At 48.0% G+C, this 18,072-nt stretch overlaps 4 protein-coding genes and 1 long non-coding RNA gene across 7 annotated transcripts; 3 read left to right on the top strand and 2 right to left on the bottom strand.

Moving 5' to 3' along the window:
• The first annotated feature begins 492 nt into the window (after positions 1-492).
• Positions 493-4,985, top strand: si:dkey-16l2.16 (ras-related protein Rab-35). 2 transcript variants are annotated; one of them, XM_057015964.1, is made up of 7 exons: positions 533-738; positions 1,777-2,539; positions 2,872-2,922; positions 3,392-3,515; positions 3,585-3,709; positions 3,784-3,908; positions 4,057-4,985. In XM_057015964.1, exons 2-7 carry the CDS (start codon positions 2,485-2,487, stop codon positions 4,204-4,206), a joined length of 630 nt encoding a protein of 209 aa, XP_056871944.1. In that variant the 5' UTR covers positions 533-738; positions 1,777-2,484; the 3' UTR covers positions 4,207-4,985. The 2 variants fall into 2 exon arrangements, with proteins under 2 accessions (XP_056871945.1, XP_056871944.1); XM_057015965.1 differs by lacking the exon at positions 2,872-2,922 and having other exon boundaries at positions 493-738.
• Positions 4,986-5,149: 164 nt separating this feature from the next.
• On the bottom strand, positions 5,150-9,556 carry anapc2 (anaphase promoting complex subunit 2). Its single transcript, XM_057015961.1, has 14 exons — positions 9,225-9,556; positions 8,821-9,070; positions 8,408-8,729; positions 8,209-8,341; positions 7,909-8,134; positions 7,715-7,834; positions 7,522-7,639; positions 7,164-7,342; positions 6,937-7,078; positions 6,717-6,792; positions 6,430-6,633; positions 6,210-6,342; positions 5,602-5,843; positions 5,150-5,512 (listed from the first exon to the last, which is right to left on the bottom strand). Exons 1-14 carry the CDS (start codon positions 9,321-9,323, stop codon positions 5,303-5,305), a joined length of 2,454 nt encoding a protein of 817 aa, XP_056871941.1. The 5' UTR covers positions 9,324-9,556; the 3' UTR covers positions 5,150-5,302.
• Positions 9,557-10,070: 514 nt separating this feature from the next.
• rnf25 (ring finger protein 25) lies at positions 10,071-13,485 on the top strand. The gene is made up of 10 exons (XM_057015963.1): positions 10,071-10,767; positions 11,019-11,090; positions 11,275-11,371; positions 11,441-11,508; positions 11,602-11,671; positions 11,763-11,834; positions 11,970-12,116; positions 12,192-12,281; positions 12,352-12,489; positions 12,603-13,485. Exons 1-10 carry the CDS (start codon positions 10,751-10,753, stop codon positions 13,263-13,265), a joined length of 1,434 nt encoding a protein of 477 aa, XP_056871943.1. The 5' UTR covers positions 10,071-10,750; the 3' UTR covers positions 13,266-13,485.
• LOC130515603 (uncharacterized) lies at positions 11,079-17,671 on the bottom strand. The gene is made up of 3 exons (XR_008947219.1): positions 17,321-17,671; positions 16,840-17,005; positions 11,079-11,381 (listed from the first exon to the last, which is right to left on the bottom strand). It is a non-coding gene; the product is annotated as an uncharacterized LOC130515603 (long non-coding RNA).
• Positions 13,858-16,767, top strand: kat8 (K(lysine) acetyltransferase 8). 2 transcript variants are annotated; one of them, XR_008947218.1, is made up of 11 exons: positions 13,858-14,249; positions 14,530-14,604; positions 14,698-14,876; positions 14,956-15,009; positions 15,092-15,256; positions 15,374-15,463; positions 15,568-15,708; positions 15,877-15,970; positions 16,061-16,211; positions 16,295-16,445; positions 16,535-16,652. XR_008947218.1 is itself a non-coding variant. In XM_057015962.1 (11 exons), exons 1-11 carry the CDS (start codon positions 13,940-13,942, stop codon positions 16,597-16,599), a joined length of 1,479 nt encoding a protein of 492 aa, XP_056871942.1. In that variant the 5' UTR covers positions 13,858-13,939; the 3' UTR covers positions 16,600-16,767. The 2 variants fall into 2 exon arrangements, 1 of the variants encoding a protein (XP_056871942.1); XM_057015962.1 differs by having other exon boundaries at positions 16,291-16,445; positions 16,535-16,767.
• Positions 17,672-18,072: the final 401 nt, after the last annotated feature.

Below are 18,072 nucleotides of genomic sequence, written 5' to 3' on the forward strand. Positions count from 1 at the left end.
ATTTTTTTTTTTTTTCCAAGATGCCGAACCCAGGCTGAGGTCAGGTAAAGATGTTTACATCGGAACCGCGACCCTGTCCTCGGCTGCTCTGCGTTAAAGTAGCTGTTTACATCTTGTCACCGGTTAAACCGGTAATCGCGCAGAGACTCGTTGCTACCTTTTCCTAAGCAAATAAAGGTGCGCTTGGATCATTTGGACGATTCCGACTCCGTTTCTGACATTTTCCTAATGTGCAGAGATCCCCGGACGGGTCAGCCGTTACCGGAACACCCCCAAGATGTTGCTGAACGGGGTGAAAACACGTCTTTACAACCAAAGAATATTAAAAGTTCCGGCGACGTATCCGAGCTGTGGTGCGTTTAGGGCTCGGAGGAAACCGTTGAGTGTCCGTTGGTTTATTTAAAGTAAACACCAACGCAGTCCTTTTCCTTTGAGCTCGGGCGGCTGCACAGACCCCACTAGAATCTACCACCGTGCGCGTTGATCGCGTAATGTGGAATAAAGACGTTTATTTTACGCTTTGGTGTGTGGATCGTTCCCCCCCCCCCCCCCACCCACGTGACGTGAACGCACCGCCAGAAGATGAGAGCGGCCCATCAGCTGCGGACCGTCAGGTGTGGTCAGCGACCGGAGCCCTGATCTCCGGAACTCCGCCGGGGGGAAAGTCACGATTAGCGCCGCTGGATGTGCGACACGACACGCGGAGAGGGAGCGACGCGAGCGCCGACAACGAGCAACGTAAGTCTGCGCGAGTAAAGAATGCTCCGGAGGAAAGATTGCTTCGAAGTTTCAACCAAGGAATGGGAAGTTTCCCCGTCTTCGGTCTGGAGGGAGCCGCCAGACGCAGGCCGGAGCCAGGCCCAGAAACCATCCATCCAGAAGAACCCGTCTGGAACCCACTCCGCTCCACTTTAGTGGTCGACGTGTGTGGTAGTTAGGAATTTAGTTAGGAGTTTAGTGCCGGGTTGTGTCCTATTTGTGCCGGTTAAAGTCGCCGTTGCTGAACTCGGAGAGAATTTTACTTGACTAAATTTACGCTTCAGCTTTAGCACGAAGAGGAGCTCCAGCTGGATTTAACGTTCCCGCATGTCCACGACGGGTGGAAGAACGTCTAGAAATCTACAGCACACTTTTTAAAAAGACGTTTTAGTTGAGTCGCGACTCCTTTTTGACGGAAACATTCCGGATAAGAGCAGATTTTCGGTGGGGTGGGACCGGTTAGTTTGGGTGTCACCATTAAAAGTGTAAATCACTTCCAGACAACCTTTTGCCTTGAAATACAACCAGATTCGCAACGTACTTGGCTGTCTGTGTCACAAGATTGCTTTATATCAATGGGGCAATATTCCAAAAGGTGGACGGTTCGCTGCAGGAGGGGAATCTTTCAACCCCCAAAGCACAAAGTTCGTCAGAAATGTGTGAATATTAACACCAGGCGAACCCGGTGAAGGTCGATTTAATGACCCCACGTCTGCCCCACTTCCTCTTTTGGGTTTGATCTCCCGAAAAGTAAATGTAAAGCATTATACGTTCCGGATTAGCTCCTATTAGCATGGTTCCCATGGTGATGGACCTCTTCCTGTTTTTATGGAAAGCTGCAGGTGGTCTTGATAAGGGAACTGTCGGGGAATCTGTTGTTGCCAACTGCTAACATTTGAGAAGGAACGAAGGTGGTGACTCGGTAGTTTTGAGGAGTGGCGGCCGTTTACACACACACACGCAGAATAAATCACACGTGCAAAGTTTTACATTTTCTTTCGGTCCCTTTTGCTGCAGAAACCTTGAACCAGAGCTGAGGAAGCAAGAAGTGAGAGTCCACATGAAACCTTTGCCCAACACGCCGGAGAACTGAAGTGAGAGTTTAAAGGATCGGGCTCAGAAGACGTCAAGGACCCTGAAACTAGGCCTCCGTCTCAGATCCCCGCTTGTATTTGTTGAACCTATGAGGCCGGCGACTCCCTGGGCCGTGCCTGGCACTAACTGGACCTACGGTCACTTCCCAGTTCATCTGTGAGAAGAACCTTCACAGAATGTCCCGTTCGTCTGCCGCGCCGCCTTTCAGCGTTTTAAGCTAAACTGTGAATGAGTTGATGTAAAATTCTGAGTGGTCAGGAGCTGGAAATCCCCAGAGGAGCGTCACTGTGTCAAACTGGAGCCGGTCTGCAACCATGCTGTGGTGACCAGCCGCTGAGCACCATGCAAAAACACCCCAACTCTCCTCCGACGGTTCTTTTTCTGCTCGCAAACATGTTCTCCACTTGAAACCAAAGAAAACTGCAAAATATTTGAGCTGCCTCAGAACTCTGGAAATGTCGTGATTTCGGCAGCGGGACGCTTGTGACCTTCGGACAACCTGTGGTGCGACTAACTTTATGGCATCGGGACGTGGAGAAATGGCCCAACTGTGAGGAGCCAAAGGGAAGAGCGTCATCTCCTCCTATATGAAACTGTTTCCACTTCAGAAGTCAGCAACCAGCCCTCCAGATGGCGGGGAAGGATTACAATCATCTCTTTAAACTGCTCATCATCGGAGACTCCAGTCAGTATTTTTCACTTCATTTTAGAGTCATTCAGTGTTTATGGGTTCATCGAGCGTCACCGTTGTCTTCTTTACCTTCTTTTTAAAGCCCAGAGGTTTACTACCGTATAGCCCACAGTGCCACTGGTTTATCCATTTTTATTGCCAGAAGACTGTAAACATACAGTTATTGCTTCATTTTAAGCGAGATAAGCAGCTTCGGCCATTTGCTTTTCGGACTGCAGCAGCCGGGCGTTGTGGGGTGGATCATTCCGAGACCACGGCTGTCTTGTCAGTTCTTGTTTAGCCACATTCATTTCCTCTTATCTCGCACTCATCCGTTTCTCTCTCAGATGTCGGGAAGAGCAGCCTTTTGCTCCGTTTCGCCGACAACTCCTTTTCTGGTGAGTCAGTCTTTCCTAACACACCAACTTATCTTATTTCCCACTCAGTCTTTTGTGTTTGAGCTGTCAATCATGATGTCGAACCTTCTGAAACAGGAGGACGAGCCGCCCAGGAGGGCTGAGGGTCCATGCAAATGTGTGGTTTCATAGCTTGTGTGTGTGTGTGTGTTTCACAACTTTGGCCAAAACATGAAATGCATCACTTCCCCTTCACTTTAAATTTGTAGGGAAAAAAAGTACAACCGATGACTAAGAAACGTTTATTTATGTTCTCCAGCAGGTCAGCGGCCGCATTTTCATACACGAGCTGTATTTTCCGAGCTGTAAAACAACAACTTGTGGAAATGTTTTTGGTTAAATTGCTAAAATGCACCTCGTGACTCTTGACCTCGTGCTCAGGATCCTAAATGTACAAAAACGCTCCAGAATTGACGGCGCCCACCTGTGTGATGCGTTGTTTCTCCCGCAGGCAGCTACATCACCACCATCGGCGTCGACTTCAAAATCCGAACGGTCGACATCAACGGGGAGCGGGTGAAGCTGCAGATCTGGGACACAGCGGGTCAGGAGCGATTCAGAACCATCACGTCGACGTAAGAACCAGCAGACCCGCCGGGCCTCGGGCCGCCTCTCCCAGCTCATTGGCTGTCTCTCTCTCTCAGGTACTACAGAAACACGCACGGCGTCATCATCGTTTACGACGTGACCAACCCGGAATCGTTTGTGAACGTGAAACGGTGGTTAAACGAAATCTCCCAGAACTGTGACAGCGTTTGTAAGATCCTCGGTGGGTAGGAAAAAATACGTAGCGGCGCCGCTGCAGCAGAGCCGAGGAGTGACAATAAACCTTGACTTTTTCAGTTGGAAACAAAAACGATGATCCTGCCAGGAAACGGGTGGATTCCCAGGATGCTGCGCATTTTGGGGAGTCGGTGGGTGTCCGAGTGTTTGAGACCAGCGCCAAAGAGAACATAAATGTGGAAGAGGTGACCTCATTATTTCCTGTTAACCTCAGGTCATATTCACCTTGAATGCACCTTTTTCTAGAGTAAATCATAGTAAATTCTGCTATTATCTGCGAGGGAAAGCACGTACTCGGACTGAAAAGCATTTTCCAACGGTGGTGTCGTTCAGATGTTCATGGCCTTCACCCACATGGTGCTGCGGGCCAAGAAGCAGAGCCAGAACAGAGCCGAGAGGGAGCGAGAGCGGGAGAAGGACACGGTCAACATCGGCGCCCAGAGGGACCGAGACCGCAGGAAGAGAGGGAAGAAGTGCTGCTGAGGCGCCCGATGCACCGCCACGCCCAGACGAGATGGGGAAGTCCACGCCGTCACGCCTTAAGAGACCAGATTTGTAGGTGATTCATTGCACAGTGGAGCACAGGTCAGGTGTTGCTTCTGTCATCGCCTGCCAGTCTGGAGGTTGAACACAAGTGAAAGGATCTTTAAGGTGTTCCGGAGTCTTCGGATCTCATGTGAGAAGATTGCACTGTTGGACCTTTCTAATCCGGAGGTCTGAGGAATACGTGTCCAGATTACATTAACGCCGAGACTGTAGTTTGCATGAGTTTTACATTAATTTAACGATAAGATCGGCTTTGATACAACTAACAAGTTATTTCATTTCGTTTGGCTTATTAAAGGTTCTATTTTTCTGCCCAAATTGCCAAAGAATCAGCAGGTAAAAGTCTGCAGGTCAACTCAATTTGGGTCAGTGTTGTTAATCGTTGATTGACCTCTGACCTCTCATCCAGCCAGTGTCAGTTAAAATAAAAAATATGGAGAAAATTAAGTTCTGCCCGGCGTCGACTTAGAGGTAAAATCTGGCCTAAGACAATCGATTGTTAACGTGAACGTTAGGACCAGACTGTGGTGATTGAACCTTTAATCGACCTGTTAATGTTTGCCTTTTTTTACTTCAGTTAAAGCATTTGGCCACTAAAAGGGAGTGGATGTTGCTAACCTGTAATGTTGTGAGTTTAATGTCTGTCTGCCAAAATTCAAGAGTGGCGAATAATCCAATATTAGTGTGATCTCAATAAAACCTCAAATCTTCCAGAACCTATGTTGTTATTTTTAAATCAGCCTGATGTGGAGAAGGCTCAAAAATCCCAGACTTGATCCAGAGTTGTCCGACTTCTCTCAGGTTTCATTGGGTAACCAAAGTGTTTGAACCCAGTTGCCTCCCCAGACATTTGTGTAACCGAAGGAAGAAATAACCAACGTTGAAGCATGAATTATTTATTCGCTCCTCTGCAGTTGTCCATAGGTAACCGATTTGTGCGAAGCTGAAGCTCCTTTTCGTTGAATTCCTTCCAAAGGGCAGAGAGAAAAGCACCTTCCTGCAGAAGTGAGCTTTCAAACCCGATTCTTCTCCATCAGTTGGATTTGGGGAGTCTGTAGACGCCTGCAGAGACCATCAGCTGGTGCTCTCTGACCTTCCGCTGCAGGAAGGCCTCCAGCTCGTTGACGTCCATCTCCGTGACGACGGGGCCCGTGGCCACGAACATCCGAAGCATCGAGTGGATGCGATCCAGCGTCATGCTGTCCAGGTTTGTCAGCATGGCCTGAATGTAGGCCCAGAAGAGCTGCAGAGGTGGAGAAAGGCCGTTCTTCTCACTGTCCTGGCAACTGTAACCGTGTGTGTGTGTGTGTGTGTGTGTGCACGTGCACGCACCTGTAGCTTCTCTTCCCTCTGCTCAGACTGGGTAGTAGTGTTGGAGTCTCTCTCTTCATCGCTGTCGATCAGCATCATGCCCCTCTCCATCTTCTCCTTCGACGAGCCCGTCTCCACCACGCAGTAGTGCCCCCCCACCTCCTCCCTCAGCACCCCGTGCTGCTGCCACATAGCCAGCTTCCTATGCACCAACTCTTTAGGGGCTCCCAGTTTTGCGCTCAGCTCCTCCAAATTCCAAGAACCTGTCACCAACAAATCAGGAAAAAATTAAGGTGCTGCAGGAGGGTGGGTGGATGTAGCTCAGTCAGTTGGGACCTGGGCTGCGAAGCAGCAGGTTCTTGGTTCAAGCCCCAGTGCAGACAATCATAGAAGGTGTTCATAGGGGAAGGTGCCAGAGCACTGCCAAGGTGCCCTTGAGTAAGGCTCTAAACCCACAAAGGCTCATATAGGGCCCTGCAATGAACTCATCCAGGGTTGGACCTGCTTTATGACTGCTTGGGTGCACGTTCTTGCCATCACAGTGACATCATGTCAGGTCCAACTGGTGTATGACTTTCACTGGGAGTATGATGTAAATATTCCTGGTTTTCCAAAACAGGAGCTCATACTTTTTTCCTGGAAGTGCAGGATAATGGCAGCATGGAACGGGGAGACGGTCAGGTTGGTGAGGGTGCGGTCCTCCAGCTCCACATCCAGAGTAACAGAACCCAGATGAGGCTTCCAGCTCAGGGTCCTCATGGCCTGGAACACAGGCGATGAAATGCTGTCATAAAAATCCTCTCCAGGATTCACAGTTGAAGTCGCCACGTCCAGAAGGAAAACATTTACCTTCAGCTTCTCGTAGCGGTGCGTGTAGGCCTCCATGGCCTGGACGACCAGCGGAGGAAGCTCCAGCTTCTCTTCCTTCAGTGGGGGCCAGAACTCGGAGGACAGAATGAGGGACGAGAGTGACAGTGGGGGCTGCTCCTCCTCGCCCAGCTTCGACTCCTCCTCGCGGATGTTGGTGTTGATCCGCCGTGAGTCCGCCATGTCCTTAAACGCACAAAGACTTCGTGAAGAGCGGCTCCGAACCGATAGTGAATTTTAAATATGTGACGGAATTTTTGGGACATTACCTTCAGCATCACCTCACAATAGTGCATGTGGGACTCCCCGAACCTCAGCTTCAGCAGCTCCACATTACGAATCTCCCTGAATGCACCACGGACAAAATAAAATCAGATTCTAAAATAAAGTTTATAAAATGACTAAACTCATTCTTCATTTCAATAAGCAAAGTGGAAATAAACTGGGGGTTGGAATTCTGGGACTGTTTACATGTCTTATATTATTAACCTGGCAGTGTTGTAGTTGAGTTGGTGCAGAAGCCTGTCAGCCAGCACAGCTCGATACTCATCAATGAAGATGTCCTTACTGCCATAAATGCTGACCAGGAGGCTGATGATGTCCGACGATCGCCGCTTTGAGCCCATCTTATCTGTGAAGGGATAAAAACGCACAAATGACCAGTTATTGGGCCCAGAGACAAGCGTCCCCAGCAAAGGAAGGCCATGCTTACTGACCAGGGACAGCATCGGTTGGATCTGGCGTCCAGTCCTCGGGGTCATTGCCTTCTTCGTCGCTATCCTGCATCTCTAAGGTCACCGGGTCGCCTCTGGACAGCTCGGCGGCCAAGTCTGTGCAGCCCTCAGCGTCTCCCGTCAGCCCAGCTACAATCTGCCTCACGGTGTCCTCTCGAGTCCTGAAACATGAGTGTTTTATAAGTTTCAGTCATTTGAGTTGTAATGTCTCTACCATGAAGGGGTTTAATAGTTGAAGCTTCATGAAGGAATAATTTAAACTGCTTCGTGGTTTGCATCCCAATGTAAATGACCTACAACTGAACAGATTAAAGAAGAGGGAAGTAATGACGGGACTCACCGGAGGTACTTGCGGATGGGCTGGCAGGCAACCTGCAGGATGACCATAGATGGGTCCAACTCTCTGAGAGCTTTAATGGCCGAGATGTAAACGGTGAGGATGTCAGACGTGTGAACCCCTGGGAACAGATCCGTATGATCAAAACGGCATCAACCCAGGCACTGTACAGATGTGCGGTTCCACAGAAACCAACCTGGGTGCAGCAGGCGGCTCTCAAAAGCAGATTTGAGTGATGTGAGGAGCTGTTGTCGCTGGTTGGTTCTTTCCAGACAAAACTTTAGATCTTCGATTGCTGCTTTAGACTCCGGAAAATCTGAAAGTATGTTAAGAATAAACGTACAGGAACCAAAACAAATCCAAAATAAAATAAAGCACATTCAAGCTGACCTCTGATGATACTAAAGAGCTCCTCGATCCTCATGTTGACGTAGATCCTGCAGAAGAACTGGTGCATGTGACACCTCCACTGCTTCAGAACAGAGTTTGCAGGCTGGCCATCCTGCACGCTGGGAATGCTGGGAATGTTAGGAAAGCCGAGGGCAGAAGCGGGACCATCTCCATCTGCCTCACTTGCAAACACCTTGCTCAGCCAGCCCAGCACCAATTCCAGCCACTGTTCACACAGAACCCATATGAAACAAAACAGCCGATAATGGTCCGATGAGCAAGCACACACAGATCTTTTACCTCCTGAAACTCCTGCAGGAAGGAGCGCTCATATTCTCCCCTGCAGTGCTGCTCCATTCGCTGCTCAATGAGCCTGTGGAGGATTGAGGTCACGGCCTCGGAGCTGACCCATTCCAGCAGCTGCAGTCTGGAACTACAGACAGATTCAGAAACTAGGGAATATCTATTTACCCATCTATCATCTCCTGGTTTCACTCACAGTATGTGACTCAGTTCCTTCAGCCGCTCCAGGGCCTCCTGACACCAGCACTGCTGTGCAGGGACCCCGCAGCCCTGACAGACCCCTCCCTCTTGATCATCTGGAACCTCTGCTAGGTCCTCTGCTGCTCCTTCCTGGCTCATATAGACAGAGAAGGTTCTGCTGTAAAACTCCAGCACACGCTCCTGGAGAACAGGGGAGGGGGAGAAAAGGAGTAGGGCCCTGATGATGGTGAAAGCACGCTCCTGGAGGCCCTTGGGACCCCTTCCACAGATTCTCCCATGGCCATCATCCTGCCACTTACCAAGCTTCTCCAAACCACCTACCAACCAAAGTGTAAATATTACCATTATGTGCAATGTTATTGCATTAAAGTAAAGACTTTAAAATAACCTAGAGTTGAGTCAATTTACCTAGGAATGGTTCCAGACGATCCAATAGAGTCCGAAAGGTAGTGAGGAGGACCCAAGCCCTGCCTCTCTCCTCCAGCTCATTCTCTGGCTGTTTGAGTCCGGACCAGAACTCCGGCACCACTGCAGAGGACAGATGTATTTGTAATGTCTCCAGGAGCCAGATGCCCAGCAGCTGGCCGAGGTCCTGACTACACAGCAGGGCCCAACATTCTGAGAGACTCTGGTCCATCACCGAGCAGCTGGGCGACATCTGAAACAACGAATGACGCCGATTTGCAATTTTTATACTCCAAACATTAAAAAATATGAGCATTGCGGGAGGAATGGTGTGACAATAACAAAGAAGGATGACGAATGTAGCCAAAAGTAATTATGAACTCGGATATGATTTTAGTTCTACCCACCAAAGCCGCAGTCACCGTCTCCCAAGCATCGGCAACCCCAAACTGTGATGCTGAAGCCGAACTTTCGGCCGACTCCGATTCCATCACAATTTCCTCCATTTTCAGCTTCTCAGACCATAAACTCTAATGTTTCGGCAGAATAACGAAACTCTGCACTATGCCATGACATATGTCGTGCAGGTGCAAAGCGGATGAGGTTCTACGATGACCAGAACAGCTATTGTTCGTATTCTTAAAAAACATTTTCAACTTAATTGAAATCACAATTCATTCCGCGTCGCCTCATGGACCGCGGGGTTTGATTCCGCTTTCTTGTTCTTCTTCTGTTGTTTCATCCTTCTCTTCTTCTTTTATTAATATTTCGCCTCAGCATTGTGCCAGAAGCTCGACACTTCCCCCTGGTGTCAGCAAACTGTAATGACACAAGAATAGAACTACATCGGCGCCGTTGTTGACGCAATGTGAACGATATTGGCGTCAATATTTGTTACTGTCATAAAACACCATATATGTACTATTAATCCTATCTGTCCACCACCACACGCAACGACTTTATACTTAGGTTTATTGTAGTTGTGAAACTGTATGCGTGTATTTCTCTAGAAATACAGAGTAAAACATTTTGATGGGAAAAAATCAGTTGGTAAAAATCTACCAACGCGAATTATTGTTTAATTACAATATTGCCATTGTCTTTCGTAATCGCATTGTAATTCTCCAGAACTAATTATAATTAAGACCAGGACAGTGAATGGACTCGCGTGACTTTTTACCTAGTTACAAACTGTTAGACTTTATTAGATAGAATTGAAAGTGACATTTAATACCCATAACACGTATTGCTGATGACAACATGTCTATAAACAAATACTATGACCTTAATTTATACTATAATGACCGTACTTATTGGCAGCGATAATTACAAGTGTGCCCTCTAGTGGCCAAACAGAAATGACACCCACACAGTCCGAAGTTAGAGCCGGAAGACAACCGGAAGTATGATCACACTTCCGGTTGTGAGTAGCGGTAATATTGTAGTTCTGGTCCGTATCAAACTACACTTCTGACTATCTAATGGGCATTTAATGATTTTAGTAAACATGCGCAATTTAAATGAAAGAAATATGAATAATGAAAGCGTCTGTCAGTTGAATTAGCACCGACGTCCGATGACATTAGATAGTTTTTAAAAAAAAAAAAAAAACAGTAGTGCAACAGAATCAATAATTGCTATCGAAATTACATTACATTTTGCTGTGATTTCAGTCCATGTTGGTTAATACAGTCTTAATGACTTTAAAGGACCATTGAACTGGAATATGACAGCAACGCAAAATCGTGGACGTCAGCTGGCTTCAAAGTTCAATAAAGACGAAGTGGTTAAAGAAAGATTATTTAACTACCGGCGACCGGTTAAAATACGCCGAAATAAGTTTAAGTCGTTTATTGGTTTCGGAACGCCGACTGAGCTGCGAAAGTTGAGTTTTCTTCAGATTTCAATCGCAAGTTCACGCTGAAACGTCATCATGGCTGCGGAGTGCGAGTGAGTTTGTTGACAGCATGTCTAAATCTGCTCATTAAACCCCAAACAGTACAGAAGAGTTTGTAGTTGGTATATTCATGAACGTGAAAGTCATATAACCATAACCCGACCGATTCGAACAGGTCTCTTACGGCTAACGTTCACTAGCAAAACAATGCTTGCGCTACCAAGCTAACGTTAGCTCACTTCTTAACAAGGGAATAAATGGGAAATGCTCCAACACGTGTGCTAAGTGCATCTTTTCCCCACAGTGTGCAGTCTGAAATCGAGGTGTTGCAGTCGATTTATCTGGACGAACTTCTTGTGGACAGGAGAGAAGACGGGTGAGGTGACAGTCACTAGCTTTAACGTTAGCCCACATTACTCTGCTTTATTAGCTGTGGTTCTTTTAAACCGAACAGAACCTCGTTTGGACCTTGACTTTGAATTTTGTTGTTGCTTTGACATGTTTCACTGCTGGGATTTTGTCTGTTTCGTAAACACTGCTGGGGGGTCTGTATCTTCCAGGGGCTGGGAGGTGAGCCTCGTCCTGCACCCATCGACGGCTGAGGACTCGGTCTCCCAGTTCGTCCGACTAACGCTGACTTTGGCTCTGGATCAGCAGGTATGTCCTCCTGCAGACATGTTAGGGTGTCAGTAAACATCTGCTGATAACCCTGCTTTCTTCTTGCAGTATCCTTTAACTTCCCCCAGCATCTCCATTCAAAACTCTCGAGGACTTTCTGATGAGAAGCTCAGCAGGTGAGTTCCTGAAGGTACAGGCTGTTTCCCTCTCAGTGCTGTTCCATTTAGAAATTCCCCATCATAGTGTGGTGTTTTTTTTTTTCCTGTCAGTGTCCAAAAGTGCCTCCAGTTGGAGGCTCAGTCCTGCCTGGGGTCGCCTGTTTTGTATCAGCTCATTGAGGTCAGTAATAACTGTGTGTCTGTCGTTTGTCACTCAGAAGAACCTGATTTTTTTGTGGCTGATAATCTATTTTCTGCATCGTCTCCTATAGAAAGCTAAAGAAATCCTGACTGAAAGCAATATTCCTCATGGAAGCTGTGCTATATGCCTGTATGACTTTAAGGTGGGCTTTTCCCCATCAGTGTTCTCACATTTGAGTATTTGTTTAAACTGAAATATTTGATCTTTAGAAAGTAGAACGGACACGACAGTTCTGTGTTTGTAGGGTTTTTTTTCCTGATGTTGTTCTGGTCCTCAGGAGGGAGAGGCATTCACCAAGACAAGCTGCTACCATTATTTCCACTGTCACTGCCTGGGACGCTACGTCCGCCACTCAGAGAGCGAACTCCGCCAGAGGGAGAAGGAGCTGGAAGAGGACAAAAGCAGGACCAGGATGGACTGTCAGGTCTGAAGTGTTCTGGTCTGTAAACTCTCACACTTCTTTCCTGAAAAGCTCTATAACATCTGATCCTTGACACAGGACCTGACGGTGGTTTGTCCAGTGTGTAGGGAGCCTCTGATATACGATGTGGATCAGCTTCTGTCTGCTCCTGCGCCACAGCTGCCTGAGGTAAAACCACTTTGGGTTTTGTCAGAACCTCATGAAAGGATCAGAACAGAAATCAGACTTGTGCTCCCAGGTGGACGAGGCAGCAATCAGTTCAAGCTTCAGGCAGAAGTGGGTTGAGCTCAAGAAGCTGCTGGAGAGGCAGAGGTCTAAAGGTGGAATCATCGACCCGGAAGTGGAGTCCAACCGTTTCCTCATCCATATCAACGAGGTGAGAGGAGTTCTCGGTTCTGGTTGATGGGAAAGTAGAACGAGACCATTTGTGGAACTTACACGAACCAAATCGTTTCCTTTTTGACCCTGATACTTGTTCACTCCCCCCAGACTGTTGCTGAAAATGGAAGCCCAGAGGTGGACGGGTCCTCGACCCCCACCGGACCCTCTGTCTCACAGGTCTCCTCTGAGGCCACTGGCGTAAGAGTCGACCAGCCTGCACCAGGATCTTCCCACTGTAGAGGCAGCCAGGCCCACAGGCACCAGAACCCCTCGAGGGGGCGCACGAGAGGAGGCCAGAGGAGGCCACAGCACCGCAGAGGCCCCCCCATCACAGATCACCTGAACACGCTGCGTCTGTCTTCAAACTGCACAGAGCAGTCGGAGAGAGCCAAAGCTCAGGCTAGCGACGTTCAGCCAATGCAACTAGTCGAGGGATTATGCCCGCCAAGGCCGGACGGCGGTCTTTCTCCGGAGCACCGGGAGTTTCCAGGAGCCTCGTCTCCGGACAGTCAGCCCGCGATCCAGGCAGCCTCAAAAGCTCAGCGTGCAGGAGATGCTCCGGACAGCCGCGGCCACCGTCAAAGGAGAAGCGGTTCGCACCGGTCTGTGCCAAACAGCGGCGCTCCCGGGCCTCCCCACCACTGGGATGCAAAAGCGACCAGAAACAGGGGAGGACACAGCAGAGGAGGAGGGGGGCACCGCAGGGGGTACAGCAGGGGCTTCCAGCACAAAGTGGTGGACCGAGAGAGGGGACAAGAGGAGGTGTTATGACAAAGGGCGACCGGAGGGCTTATCAAAAAACGTGTGTGTTCCTCCATCATGAGATTAATTCCGTTAAAGCCGTGCACAATAAATGACCCCACATCTTTGTTCTCCTGCTCGATGACAACTGGCGCTAATATGCACTCTAATATGAAATACAGATGGCTGTTGCTTTGTGTTGTGATGAACCCTTACTTGAAAGACTGAATTAAATATTCTTTGGATGTAAGTCTGTACTGTTCTGTTCTTGGCTCCTGGTTCAGTGCATTTACCATTTGACAGCAAAGGAGGTTTGATCTTTGAACCACTAAGAGCCCATTACGGTTAAAACAGGTGATATTTGTTGTCAACAAAAGACTAAACTGCATCTATATAACAGCAAGTCCAGTTACTGAACACAATGCTAAATCAAGGAAGTGTATATGTACACGTTTTAAATAAAGTCACCATTTATGAAAAGTCAGCTTGAACGAAACGTAATTGATTAAAGAAAAATACAATTAGAGTGGTAGGAAGAAAATAAGGGTGCGTCGCTAGGGCTTATGGGAGTTGTAGGTTTTGTAGCAGGCACTTCCGGTCTTCAGAATGGGGCGGGGCTACGCCATTTTTATGGCGGGCCAACCCATCTGAATCTGCGCGCACGCACGTAGAGGCGTGTTGTTGTTTTCAAAACGGCGGATGTTATGACCGGCGGGACCGAGTTACACAGAAGCTACAGCCACCAAAAAGCCCCTCAGTCCAGAATGGACGTAGACATGGATTCGAGTAATGTGGAGAGCGAGCTGAACAGCAGTATTCCGGCTGCGTGTTCGTCTAATGGCAGTGGCGGGGAGGAGGACGAGGCCGAGGCCATTGGTCGTGGCCGTGAAGCCGGGGGCTCGAGTAGTAAGCACACGCCCGATGGAGGCGGAGTGTTATGCGGCGGCAGGGAGCAGGAGGTGTCGGTAGACATCGGAGAGACGTATTTATGCCAACGAGCTGATAAAACATGGCGTGAGTGAATTCTATCCACTGCACAGTAGTTTAAATAAACTGTCTTCGGTGGTTTGATTTAATCATTTTAAAAACAACAAACAGTTTATCGATATTTTCTTTGGGTTCTGGGACACTTGAGTTTATGTGTGATTGCCATTTTCATGCTTCCTATTATTCAGTAAATAAAGGGATTTTCCCCTCCTTTTACATATATCGTTGTTACTGTACAGTTCCATGATAGTTATTATTGGACTAAAGTCTCAGTACTTGTGGACATTCCTCCTTGTCCTGCTTGCAGATACAGCGGAGGTTATCCAGTCTCGCTTGAATGAACAGGAGGGCAGAGAGGAGTTCTACGTTCATTACGTAGGATGTGAGTACGTTACACACGACAGATGTGCCCGTGACCCCAATTCACCCCTGCATCTCTATCCCATCATGCAACGATCTGCCGTCCTTTATGCAGTCAACAGACGCCTGGACGAATGGGTGGGAAAGGCACGTTTGGCACTTACCAAGACGGTGAAGGACGCGGTGAGGAAGAGCACCGAGATCGGGGGCATCGGCGACTTGGGCGAACAGCCGGAAAGGAAGATCACTCGCAACCAGAAGCGCAAACACGACGAGATCAACCACGTACAGAAGGCAGGTCACTTGCATACTACCTTTGGCTTCCAGGACTGTGCTTTGAGGGGTTGAATCACAGTGAGGCTTTTCTCCACAGACCTATGCAGAAATGGACCCAACGACTGCTGCCCTGGAGAAGGAGCACGAAGCTGTGAGTCTGATCTTGTTGCTCCTCTGTCGTTATTCGTCCCATTTCTGGTGCAAAGCGTGACTGCGTCCCTCTGTTTTCTCAGATCACCAAAGTGAAGTATGTGGACAAAATCCAGATAGGGAACTTTGAGATTGACGCCTGGTACTTCTCACCGTTTCCAGAGGATTACGGCAAGCAGCCAAAGTTGTGGATTTGCGAGTATTGCCTTAAGTACATGAAGTATGAGAAGACCTTCAGATACCACCTGGTCAGTGTTTAACGACATTAGCTCAGGAGGAAGGGAATTTTGCAGCCATGGAATGTCTGCATCCTAAAGCCGAGTCCAAAGATGAGACGGTGATCAGTTGACATCTTTGTCTTTCAGTCTCACTGTCAGTGGAAGCAGCCTCCAGGCAAAGAAATCTACAGAAGAAGTAACATATCGGTGTATGAAGTGGATGGTCGTGATCATAAGGTCAGCAGCTCCTTTGGACTGGACCAGCCTGAAAATGTGCCTCGGGTCAAGAATAGAATCCGTTTGAGGTTCAGGGTGACGTGTTCGTTAACGTCTCTTTGCAGATCTACTGTCAGAACCTTTGTCTACTAGCAAAACTCTTCCTCGACCACAAGACGCTTTACTTCGACGTGGAGCCGTTTATCTTCTACATCCTGACCGAAGTCAACAAACACGGAGCGCACATCGTTGGTTACTTCTCCAAAGTAAGGGCCCGTTCCCAGTGGGCAGAAACCAATGTTGTATGTTGTTCACGCCGGTTCTGCATCGGGTCTCTTTAGAGCAGCAATGGTAATATGGACAGTTGAGACCTCAGGGACCCGTCTTGAGAGACAGCCAGGAGGGAAAACAGCCACGTCTATTTTTGTTTTCAGGAGAAAGAATCTCCGGATGGGAACAATGTCGCATGTATTCTCACGCTGCCGCCATACCAACGCAGAGGCTACGGGAAGTTCCTCATAGCTTTCAGTAAGTGGTCTTCAATGGTCCTGGGCGTTGATCACATCCCACTATGGAATGTCTGGCTTTTTCCAAACGGGCGCTCGTTTGTGTCACCAGGTTACGAGCTGTCAAAGTTGGAAAGTGCTGTGGGTTCTCCGGAGAAGCCCCTGTCTGACCTGGGAAAGCTGAGCTACAGGAGCTACTGGTCCTGGGTCCTGCTGGAGATCCTGAGAGACTTCAGGGGGACGCTGTCCATCAAGGATCTCAGGTACACACACACACACACACAGGTGCTGTCTGCCTGTTTGCTTCCGTGATTACTTTGACCCCCCCCCCCTTCTCCTCAGCCAGATGACCAGCATCACTCAGAGTGACATCATCAGCACCCTGCAGTCGCTCAATATGGTCAAGTACTGGAAGGGTCAGCATGTCATCTGTGTGACGCCCAAACTGGTTGAAGAGCACCTGAAGAGTGCCCAGTACAAGAAACCTCCCATCACAGGCAAGTCCTTCCATTTGTGACATCTTGGGAATCCTGTCTCCTAGCAACAAGGCAGCACGGGGTCTCATGGCGTCTTCTCTCTCTCTCAGTGGACACGATGTGTTTAAAATGGGCGCCGCCAAAAAACAAACAGGCCAAGTTGTCCAAGAAGTGAAGAGACGCACCAGAACTTCAGACCACCTGTTCAGTCCACCTGCCTGTGCCCCGCCCCCACGTCACTCCTCACCTGGCAACATTCTGCCGTCCCAAAACTCGTTTGTATATAGATGTGACAAGTATCTGCTGTCTGTATTTTCCTTAAAATAAAGATAAAAAAATAAAATCTTGTTTCTTTTTCTTCACTGTCCTCTGAAACCTGGATTTTAATTATCAGCCTGCAGAGTTTGCTTCTTACCTTTATCAACCAAATCGGCACAAAACACTCTTGGTACATTTCCTATGGATGGAATGTTCCCAGTTACACCATAAAGCAGCTCCCAAGGCCTGGCTGGGATCTCAATGGTCACGTCAGTCATGTGAGCTCAGAGAGGAACATTCCAGCATCGATCTTCTCACTTGGGCTGCTCCGACAGTCAAAGATCACATAAAAATGTAATTTGTTCTAATATTCTGACGTCATCTGGACAAAATTGTAGAATTAATCCAACTTTGGACCACAAACATGCAGTGAAACGTCAGACAAGCAGACAGACTCTAATCACACGTCAGGAACATTAGCCCATTTTTCATCATACATTTTTCATCCATTTTATGTATCCCTTTAAAAAAAACAACTGGTAAATTGTAGCAAAATGAAAACCAATGTTCCAGTTAACAATTACAATTTCCACTGAACATTCCTCACCGAGTATTGTTACAATCTGGACAGGTCTTACCTGCGTGTACCACCTGAACTCAGGTGTGTGTACCGTCCTGCAAATACCGGTGTGATCAGTTGTTGTCAGGTTCTCTGAAATCTGTCCTCTAAAGTTTTCACTGGGGGTTTTAAACACTAATAAAAGTTGCTTCCTTTTCCCCTGCGTGTGCTCCCCTCTGACCCAATCAATCTCCGCGATCACCTGCACCGGGCTCTAATGGTTCCTCCGGGGATCACGTTTGTGATCTTTTCCTGGTGTTCGGACCTGTTTGACTCCGTCGTTGGTTCAGTTTTGTCATATATTTTTTAGTGATTCTTTTGCAGCTGTAACTCTGTAGTTTGTTGGGGAAAAAAACACGTTGGAAGTTGATAATAAAATATAACGTGATCACGTGACGCTGCAGCGGGAGTTCGCAGCCGTGAACACAAGGGGGCAGCAGCGAGTCGTTCCAGGAATGAGCCGTTAAAATAAAGATACGTTTTTACATCCTTTTGCCACGGTTGCAATGGTTTTTCTTTTTGATTGAACGTTAAATTGATTGAGAGATAGATTTAAGGAAAGACTCATAGGAAAGATGCAGTTGCAGAGGACTGCTGTATTTTTAGCTTGTAAATCTATCAGAGTTAAAATAGTGCCTGACGTAATGACGCAATTTTATCACCTGCAAATTTTAGCTGTGCATGAGTGTGTGTCTATGGGTGTGTGTGTGTGTCTGTGGTGGGGGCGTCAAATGTAAAGTGATTCAGAAGACGTGTTTAATTAAGACTGTT

Source organism: Takifugu flavidus, chromosome 18 (assembly GCF_003711565.1).
Source record: "Takifugu flavidus isolate HTHZ2018 chromosome 18, ASM371156v2, whole genome shotgun sequence".
Classification (NCBI taxonomy): domain Eukaryota; kingdom Metazoa; phylum Chordata; class Actinopteri; order Tetraodontiformes; family Tetraodontidae; genus Takifugu; species Takifugu flavidus.